The sequence below is a fragment of the Achroia grisella genome, unplaced genomic scaffold (genome assembly GCF_030625045.1).
Source record: "Achroia grisella isolate CSIRO2021 unplaced genomic scaffold, CSIRO_AGI_Agris_v1 utg359, whole genome shotgun sequence".
NCBI lineage: Eukaryota > Metazoa > Arthropoda > Insecta > Lepidoptera > Pyralidae > Achroia > Achroia grisella.
In genome coordinates this window covers 1,446,117-1,457,451 of record NW_026712817.1, presented here as the reverse complement: position 1 = coordinate 1,457,451, position 11,335 = coordinate 1,446,117, and the positions used below count along the sequence as shown (strand labels likewise).

The 11,335-nt window shown below is 31.9% G+C and overlaps 1 protein-coding gene across 1 annotated transcript; it reads right to left on the bottom strand.

Annotated features, from left to right (window-relative positions):
- Positions 1–1,588: 1,588 nt before the first annotated feature.
- LOC131843980 (uncharacterized) lies at positions 1,589–10,759 on the bottom strand. The gene is made up of 15 exons (XM_059192767.1): positions 10,586–10,759; positions 10,411–10,492; positions 9,879–9,966; positions 9,561–9,663; positions 8,757–8,838; positions 8,027–8,123; positions 6,998–7,217; positions 6,835–6,916; positions 6,665–6,755; positions 5,955–6,060; positions 5,298–5,388; positions 4,671–4,767; positions 4,211–4,423; positions 3,527–3,667; positions 1,589–2,353 (listed from the first exon to the last, which is right to left on the bottom strand). The coding sequence occupies exons 1-15, from the start codon at positions 10,605–10,607 to the stop codon at positions 1,589–1,591; spliced, it is 2,280 nt and encodes a 759-aa protein (XP_059048750.1). The 5' UTR covers positions 10,608–10,759.
- Positions 10,760–11,335: the final 576 nt, after the last annotated feature.

Here is an 11,335-nt window from a genome sequence, read left to right as displayed (position 1 = left end):
TAGAGTCGTAAAGAGTATTCTCAAGACAAGAACCAGAATAATCATAAAAATTAACCAAAAAAAAATATAGCGGAATGTTCAGAGAACATAAATTATGCTTTTTTTTAATTAAATTGATCATGGCGCTTGACCATGCTTTTCTGAATTATATTAATTCTGGTTTTAAAAAATATTTTAATGTTCTATTTTACCGTTTGTGAAAATTTCAGCTACTTAGTTTATTTATTAGTTAATTTATTTTTTTCGGATTGCATCCATATTACTTTAGTCCTGCTATACCCTATATATGATATATGACTAAGAGAACCCTGCAGAGAACTTGTTAGGAGGACATTAGAATCTGAAGCAACAAATGTCGTGGAGGACGTTGCTCCTCGATGTCGGTTATGTCAATATTGAGGCGCCAAACGTTATCAACTAATCTCCATAATATTAGCACACTCTTTGCTTAATCCTTTTAAGAGTTGCACATGCCACATGGCTTATATTCAGTCGCGCCCAGAAAATAAATTAAAACGCTTTCATAATACTGAGGCTACTTTGTAAAGCAAAATGTATGTATGATACATACACTTGTGATCGTTTGAATTACAATATATTTTAATATCCCCAATAACTTTGAATCTTACTAAAATTCCATAGTAGTAACATATGAATATTTATCAATATATCTGTGAGTTAGAATCCGATAGAAACAGTACAAATGCTCTGAAAAGTTAAATAAAAAGCTGAAAAAAAAGTTTATCATACTGTTCTAGCATAATAATTCTTTGAGAACAATCACTTAATAATTATCAGGATAAGAAACCGCCTATTTAAAATCTAGCATTGATAAAAATATTCCTTTAATTAGTATCTAACAATTATTTAGTCTTAACTCGCATGTAGCTTATTATATTGCAAATACGAATACGGATTTATAAAATGGACTGTTATTATCTATCTAATAATTACGTTGTTTTTGCGGTCATTCTTATTAGACAAGTTCAACAAAACAAAAACATTCTGATAACAAATAAATGTAAATAATACCAATATATAAATGACATTAACAATACGGCTTCTAATAAATGTCGTAATCAAACGATACAGTTGATAAACTTACTACAAAAACTTAATACGAAATATGATATAAATTTATGATCTTCATTCATAATCATGTCACTCTACTATATTTTTTTTTTCGAGAATAAAAAAATATTTATAGAGAACATATTTAAACACTATATTGAAGACGGAAGGGAGAGTATGTGCGAGGTCGGTAGTAAGTGGAAATAAATGTAACAGTATATACGGCCAACAGTACACCATATATGTAATAGTAATTAATGCATCAGGTCGCCTCCACGCGGTCTCCTGTTATCCATTACGGTTAATACCTGATAAATTCGCCACGATTAGCTAAGTGAACCAATTCCATGCTCATACAATCATTCTTCACTGGTGTCTCGCCAGCAGTTATCAGCGTAGGCGGGTGCACCTACCATTTTTAGGCTAAAAGACTATACTGAAAGTCGTATCTATTGGTTAATAATTATTTCATAAATTAAAAACATCTTGAACAATTATTAAAATTTATTAATATATTTCATTTAACTTTAATATTCTTATGTACAATTTTCTTATGTCTACTCACACAGCCGGCAGTCCTGAACGTCTTACCACACTCCTGGCAACTGAACGGTCTTTCGTCTGTGTGCATTCTGTTGTGTACTTTCAATATGTCCATCGTGTTGAACCGTTTCCCACAAGTCTCACACTCGTACTTCCTTTCGTTTGCGTGGTACACAAAGTGCCTCCTGTACTGCGCTAAAATATGAAATGTTTTCCCGCAAACCTCGCAAGTCTTCCGCGGCGTGGGGTCGTGGATCGCCTTGTGTATAACCAAACCGCTTTTGAATTTAAACTTCTTATCACATAGATTACAGGAGTAGCGTTTCCCCGACACATGCATGTCCAAGTGACTAACCAAGTTCCTGGTATGCTTACCACAAACCTCGCAAATCTTCCAATAATCGTACTTTTCTTTACGCACTTTCCTCCTTTTCTGTACAACATCTTGTGTTTCTATCTTTACTGGAGATTGAACTTCCCTTGTTATATTTTCAACAGGTTCTGAGTCATCGTAATGTGCGTCCATATCGTCAGAATCCGTTCTTTCTGGCTCGTTTTTTGTGCTATCCACATTGTGTTTCGCGTCCTCGTCTTTTTTTTCTAATTTAATTTCCCGCATACCTGTACAACGTAATTGTTTATCGATTTCTTGACATTTCCGTCTAAATTTGTATGCAACATCGAGATCTCGTAAACAGTTGAAACAGATCTGTGACGGCATATTATCGGATTTCTCCACCTTGAACAAAGGACAATGATAATAATTCCCTTCACGATTCACTCCAATACTAACATATACATCCCAACTAAGATTAGCACTAAATAACACAATTTGTTACATGTTCACAAGTTCTTATAAAGAAATTTGGCATATAAGTAAGTAGAATTAGAATTTTTTGACAGAGTAGGACACAGACTACTATTTAATTCCGGTCAGAATGATAACGCAGTCAACGTCGTGGGCAGAAGTAATTCAGATAATACACAAAGAAATAACGCCATACAATTTAATAACTAACTTACAATTATTATCTAAGACTTTTAAGTTATAATTAAGATAAATAGTATAATGACTAAAAATACGACTCGAACCTGCATCTGGTAACAAATACTGTGCCTATTTTCAGAAACATTTCCATGAACCCTTTCATATCTTATAGCCCAAGAGCCCACGACTGCCAGACATACGTCATTTTAGTAAACGTGAAAGTTCTTGTATGTGACACACATAATAGTATAGTTTAGGGGGGTCCGACGGGGGGTTGGCACTACACTAAGGATCTGGCAACGAGCAGAGCAAGTTATAATACTGTTGGAACCACACTAAGGGTCTGGAAACGAGCAGAGCAAGTTATAATACTGTTATATATATATAAATATGGAGTTTCTTAAAATAACGAATTTGATATGATTTTTTTTACACCTTTGTTACCTGGTACCTGCCAAAGGAACCACGATCCAGGTTCATGTTTGGGGATCGTTCTTACCTGTGTTGGGGACTCACATACAAGAACTTTCACGTTTACTAAAATTACGTATGTCTGGCCGTCGTGGGCTCTTGCTCTATTACATTATTGATGTTGTGTGTGTGTACACAGATATATCCAGAATTACATAATATAATATCTTATTTGTCAAAATATGTCCACCGATTTAACAGTACACGCCAATGTACCTACATATTCGTTTGATAGAAACATGAAAAAAAAACTACTTGTACATAACGGTTATTTTTTTTTAAATATGTACATAGAAAACACCCAAACCAACACAAACCATCATACTCATAAATGCAAAAGTTTGTGCTGTGTGAGAAATGTAACCCACGACCATTGGAAGTAGGGCGGTGAACTAACTAGCGACCACCGAGGCCGTCAAGCAAATAAATTTATTTGGAGGAAAATCTACTCACTTCGACTCCACTGACGAGCTTTAACTTATCAGCGAGGTTTGGGTCGCCGTCGGCGCGTTCCTCGAAGATATCAATATTGCCATGTTCGCTGTAGCACGTACGACACTGGTTCAGATCCACAGCCTCGTACTTGGGCCTCGCCTGCGGCGGTTAGAAAAGCACCAGAAATTTTAAAGATCTAAATAATAAACGCACAGCTACTTAACTGTACAAAATTATTTTACTTATACAAAGCTACATTACCAACAACATGTGTTGTAACTTATTTTAAAAAATGCATATTCCGACAATAGTTGGATCCTAGTGAAACCAGAGCGGATAGAAAGGCATTTGTATAGTAACAGTAATAATTTATATGCAGTCGAAGTGAAACTGAGATATATCAGTGAAATCTCTACAATCTTCTATAAGATTTGAACCTGTCTAGAACTACAGTGGATTCTATACTAGAACGTGTGCCTAAAGCTGATTTGGTAGGCTCCTACTAGATTTGGCTGGGCAGGAAGAGAAACACTAGCGGTGAAAGTGAGTGTTAATGTACGTCGGCAAGAGGGCTTAAACCTACACCAGGGTCACAACTCCTGGGAACTGATCGCAGTTTCCCTCTCTGTCACACGATAGACCCGGCACCCGCCCGGTGAATCCATCGAATGCTAAAAAAATCGTCTCACGGTCTTGTATTACCTGTAACATTTGCTTCAGGTCCATCAGCTTGATGTCGTCCTCGAGGTCGTCATCATTCGCTGTGTCCTCGTCAGGCTCCTGCTCCTGCTCCTGTTCTTCCTGCGTATGTTTCCTCAGCGGCTGGCGATGCTCAGTTTCTACGTACCGAGCGATTGCATCGTAGTATGGCCATTGCTCGTTTAGAATGCCTTTGTTTAGGAATTTCCGTTTCCACTGAAATATTATTCTAAAATATAATGGCGCATATAATAAAATCAAAAGTAGATTACATTGTTTACGTTCGGCGAAATTGTAAAGGCCAGAAACTGCCAACAGAATTAGGATACTAAGAAAAGACATTTGTGTCATAAAGTAATAACTCGTAGCTAATGACAAAAATTAATGTTACATTACAACAAAAATGTAACTGATCGCTGTCTGTTCTTGGAAGATGACAGAAATTAAGAGCATAACAATTTACCTTGAATGTTTTTAAAAGATACGTCCAGATTTCAGATAACTCTAGTAAACTATGATCCAATGGTAACCCGATATTACGCAGTCTTTTCTCGACTTCCCTATAAAAAAAATAACAAAGAAATTATATTTGTCATATTTCCAAATATAAATAGTGTTCGACAGTTTTGATTTCTGCCAGTTTACTTGACATACTAACTGTGCCCGTGGTTTCACCCGCGTGAAATTTATATTTAGCCTATATGTTATTCTGATGTATAAGCCATATTACTGTAAAGTTTCATCAAAATCCGTTCAGTAGTTTTTGCATGAAAGAGTAACAAACACTCATCCATACTCAAACTTTCGCGCGTATAATATTATTTAGATTGAATTCGCTAACTAACGTTTAAGTGAGGTAACTACAACAAATACGCTTATTAAAAGAATAGTAAAAAATAAAATTATCAAATATGGATTCTGAATAAAAACTGATTGTCAGAATAGAATTATACAAATAATACCTATATTAACAAAAACCTTAAAATTTTAAAGAACTCATAAGTAAGTTTAGTTTATGGCTATTATCCTAGTATCCGTCGGATACTAAACATAAATATATTAAATTCTGTAATTAAGATGTTGTGCTTACCTCCACCCGTGGTGTGGATCTCTTGAGAATTTGAACAGATGTTCTAAGTCACTTCTTGCACTTATTAAATTGAAGACCCATTCCTCTTGCCCTATTAAAGAAATATGCTATTGTAAAGTTCATATAATTATAAGATATACATATACATATATAATACAGCAGTATTGTATTTACACCAGTGTTTTCCAACGTGGGGCTCACAGGCCACCCACAGGCGGGCAATTTGATTGTTAAGAGAGGCAATTCGAAAATGGACTCTATATTAACATGTTAAAGACCGCACGCCAAACGGTGGGTCACTCCGCAACGAAAGTAAATTTACACGTTGGGACCGAGAGATCACCCGTGGGCACTTAATATTACCTTAATAATTTAATATTTAGGGGTTTAATAATATCTAACTCAAATAAATAAATAAATTAAAAATAATATAATTAACAATAAAAAAAATGCCGATCCCTATGTGAATAATAAGATTTTTGATTGCGGTCTTCAACGTGTTAATGTGTAGAAAATTTACTTACTGTTTAATTAACAATTGCCTAGTAATTTTCTAAGGGGTGCCATTTTAGAAAGGCTAAGGTGGAGCATGTTACTGAAAAGGTTGGGAAACACTGATTTACATTATGTAGATACCTCTTATTTCATTATACTTACAACCAATTACTGGATTTAGACTGAGAATTCTATCCCCTAAGTAAAGTTCAAACAGACTGTAGTATACCCACGCTTTGTTATTTGTAGCTTTGGATTTTTGGTATTCCTGGGAATAAGTATTAATGTTAATATTATATTATGCCTACTCTCTAATATTTTGTACTATATTATTAAGTTGAATATATTTTTAAAGAGATTTAAATAATTTTTCAAGGCTTATAAAATTTCTTATAGAATATATTCTATAATAAATATTTTTAAAAGATATTACATAAATGTTTACATTTTCACAATTAAAGAAAATTTTCTTCCTGGAGAAAACTGACTTCTTTTGGGCGAGAATTAATATGGGACTAACAAGAGGGCAGTATTCTTAACTGGCTGGGAATTCATCAAAATTAGCGAAGCCGTTCCGTAACATACACAAAAAAAGTATATAGTCAAATTGAGAACTTCCTCTTTTTTCAAAGTTGGTAGAAAATGTAAAATTTACAATTTTTTTAACAAAAGTAATATTATCAATCATTACGCTTAATGTGGTAGCAAAGAATGTATTATTTATCAATTTCTATGTCAATTGAACATAACACGTGTAATTTACTATATCTATAATGTCTGTATATACTGTTTATGTATGTAATTTATATAGTTATATATATATATATATATATATATTTTATCACATTTACAAAGTATCAAAGCATACTTACTGCAAATGTTGACGCCCATTTCCTTGAAATTTCCCTGCTTGTTAACGTTTCTGGGAATCCATATTCATCAATCATAATAGCGCGTAGGTCGCTGAAACACATAATATAATTATTTATGCTGATTAACTATAAATAGAAAGACAATGTAGCAAAATTCGCTCTACACTTACTTCCACCCCCATTTCCTTTGCTTAAATATCCAGTCATTTTGCAAACGAACTTGTATAAATGCCTCCGTTATATGTCTTGACCCTTAAATAAATAATTTTAATTATTTCATCTTTATTTTTACATATCTTTGTTATATTTCTTTACTTCTAACTTATGACTTACATTGAAACTCGTCACTTTCATTATCATTTCTGTCCGTGTCTCTTTTCTTTTTGCAGTATTTGCCCTTGTTCCTTTTTCTCGACATATAATTGTTAGCTATTTCGGTCTCTAAATTGTGGAGGTAACCAGGTTCATAGACTTCATAATATTTTATCATAGCGTCGTAGAGAGGCCAGTCCGTTAATGCGGCACCTTTTTTTATTTTCAACCGATGTTTTCTCTAAAATATTAAAAAAATCTTGTATATTGTTGTTCTGTGTGTCTTTGTAAACACTAAAATGGTGACGGACAGGCTACATACTTAGAAAGTAAAACAAGTGAACCAAAGAAATCACAGAGTGAATAACTCGCACACCACACTACACACGAGATGATCAAATGATAATAAACTGTGGCTCATTATGGACGAGACTTGCCAAAGAAAGTGGGATATAGAAAACAATAGAAGTGTCGTATGTGTCTAAAGACGCACTGAACAGGGAACTGGTGAGACAATAGAAATATGTAAAATATGCCAAAAAATTTGTAAATAAAGACTAGAAATTGAAATGAGAAATTTATATGATGTATAAATATGATGCTATGTTACATATTTACAACAAACAGAAATTAAACTGGTGTCCAGCTAAAACTTCAAAGTGTAATACTGAATGATAAAACTCAATGATACAAAAATGAAATTAATACAAAAAATTATATTGCGTGAGAATCGACCTTGACCATCGGGAGTAACAAGGTGTGTTAAATCGCTACCACTGAAGCCCTCAAAATTACTAATAATAATATTTATTTGATTAGTATATAATAGGAATAAGAATTTTGTTGTTTCTTCTTTATTATAACCAAAATTATTTTCATTTAAACCATTTTATTGACAATTAAATTATTTTATGTACTATTAAACCACACTTTTTCCTAACGGTAACCAAACTCACGGGTACATTGGAAGCTATACTGACGTAATATAGAAAGTATTTCCCATATAGTATAGTTAAATACCTACGCAACATGCAACACAATTTTACTTACATTAAAAGTTGTTCTAATATGTTGCCACAATCCCTTCAAATCCTGTACACAACAATCATTAGGCAAATCTTGACTTCTCATTGCACTCTCCACAGTTCTGTAACAAGGAACTCAATTATTAGGCTATGAATGATACATAAAAAAGTGCCTTTTCTATTTATAACTAGCTGTACCCGCAACTTGGAATATAACTATTATATTTTTCTAAAATAAAAGTAGCCTAAGTTAGTCCTTATTATTTCAGCTACCTGCCAATAAACGTCCCGTCAAAATCAGTCTAGCCATTTCAGAGATTATCCAGAACAAACAGACTGACTGACAGACAGACAGACAAAAATTGTAAAAAATGTTATTTTGGTGCATGTACTGTATTCATATTCATATGCAAGTAGTAAAAAACGGTTATTTCAATGTTACAAACAGACACTCCAATTTTATTTATATGTATGTATAGTTAGATGTATAAATTACTATCTATCAAGGATTTCAGTATAAAACTGTCAGTTTGCAAGAATATATGCTATTATTAATATTATTATCATTTTGTTTATTAATATAACCTACTAAGGGCCCTATTATGATCTAGTTACACGGCAACTCCTATTCTAAGAAACTGCTTTTAGGTCTTTTCTTGAGCATATTATTACATATCCTCAGTCATTTTAATTCAATGTTAACTAACACAAAAAAAAATTATTTATGCAAAAGTACTATTACTGTGCATACACACCTCCACATTTTCAGGAATTCTAGTTTCATTTCCTTTGCTTCCGACATACACTTAATTAACCTTAATCTCCATTCATCACTCCCTGCAAGTAATGATTATCTTAGTATATGGTCAGAATTGGTTGTGACTTACATATCATACATGAACATTCAAATTCCAAATAATTTATTCATATATAAATTCTAAAAATATCTGCTTACAATGAATAAAAAATGTTGTTACAATTCACTTTAATTAAAAAAAATTGTTTACAGTACTGATTTAACTAAAACTTAAAATACTATTATTCAGTTGAGAACTTGTAACTCAATATTTTTATGTATGTTATTATTTTTTTAATCTATTATCAATCCTAAATAAATATTAAAAAATTGGATTAGTCTCAGAACAAACAAGTTTCAAAATAGCATATATGTGGTTCATAATTTGTTTGTCCAAATGCACAAAATAAAATTCTGACAATCATTGATTTTTTGGGTCCCATTTTGTTTGTAAAATCTCCCAATAATAGTTTTTCTATACAGACTGATCAAGTGATAGCAATATTAATATAATATAACTTATTATTATTAGGTTTTTATTATAGTATATTGTATATAGAAATGATAGAATATTGCTTAAAAATAAAGATGCTATGCCCTATCACTTGTTTCAGTATAAGTAATAGTATTAATAATGAAAATATTTAAACATGACCTCTAAAACATATGTAACTTAGTAATAAAATTTTATTCTTATAACATTGTAATACTAATCCATTTTAATAGTATCATTACATGCAATATTTGTTATTGCATTACTTACAACTTTCATACTTATCCAACATTTTACTTTTAGCAAAATGTTTGTCAAACATGTTGAAGTAAGTCCAACTACTGCTTTTTGTTCTCTTGGCAAGTTTGTACATCTGAAATATAAGCTTTTATGATCATTTATTGCAATAACAAAAATATAATGTTAATGGTAGATGAGCCTATTTGTGTTATCACTGGAATATCTGATAAAGACTTATATAATACTACATAACATCATTTTTATATAATACTACTTAACAACTAATTCATTTTTGATCAATAATCTGCCTCAATACTTAGCAATACTCCATCAATTAAATATACTTACATCATAACAGTAGGACCATTTTTTCCTAACATGACTTACTGTCATTTCCTCTGGAAAACCATTATCCAATAGTATTTTGCGGAATTCCCTGTACAAATGAAATTAAAAATAATAATAAAAGTAAAAACAATATTTATACATGTAAATTTGTGTGTAGGTTTATTTGCATTTTCCATAACTGCTGTACCAGTTGTCATAAAATTTGGTTAGGACTATACATTTGGGATGTAGATAACATATGCTATTTTTCAGCTTGAACCTTCAAAATGGTCCATAAGGCAGATAGATGCAGAATGAGAAGATAGTATGTATGTTTAATACACATGTACTTGATTATGAGCCTTCTACAACAGACTAACTTTTATACAATAATATCAGGAATTAGTAATTCATTGATATTGTCTATATAGGATTACAAAACCTAAATTATAATTTTCATGCACACACGAATATATAGAATTGAATGATGGTACACACAAATAAATATACATATAATGCACTACACTTTTGTTTATTAGTTACTAACGCTTACCTCCAGGGTTGTTTCTTTTTTTTAAATAAGCAATCATTAATAAATCGTAATTCCAATAACCGTGTGATAAGATCTGATGTCCCTGTAATTATATTATAATATATATATATATTACAAAATACAAAAATTGATTTACAACTCATTCAAATTTGAGTGCTATCATATAGGTACTAACAAACAAAAGTTTTATCTTCCATGATTTTGTTAGAATTTTGATATTCTTGTTATGAAATTATCCTGACAATGCGCAATATCAATAGAATAAAAAACTGCATATTTGGAGTATTTGCAAGATTTGTAAATAAAAGAAATACAATTATACAAATGTAAAAACATAAGTTAGGAAATGTACTTCGTAACTTTTTAAAAGTAAAAAATATATGATCATATAGATGACATAATGATGACTTTGACAGCAACCTCACAGATTCTTTTTTTCTCTTCCATCTTTCACCAGTATACAACATTAGTTACTAGGTTACAAATTTTATTTCTACTATTTACTATTTGTTCCCCACTTTTGTATAATCCCTGCCAATCAAGAGGCTATTCGTCCAGTCCCTCGGAAGTCTCTGTCCCTGAAATTGATGCCAGAGCAAAAAACTTTTTCCCGAGGTCCCGTGCACAGAATAGGTCTTAGCTGTGATTTTAGTAAACAATAGGTTAAAATGGATAAGCATTTAATTTTATAGTTTTGAAATTTTTATTCTACCGCATTATTATTTCTTAAAATATATAGTTAGAACTTTTTAATGCCGTTATTAAACTTTTAATTTGTCGCTATTACAATTTCAATTTGTAAAAAATAGCAACTCTAAATCGCTGGCACTAGCTGTCAGTCAGTCATACAGGCCTTCCCCCCAAACTTCCATTTCACCCAGTTTCTCACCGGTCACTCATACTCCAAAACATATCTAAGACGGTT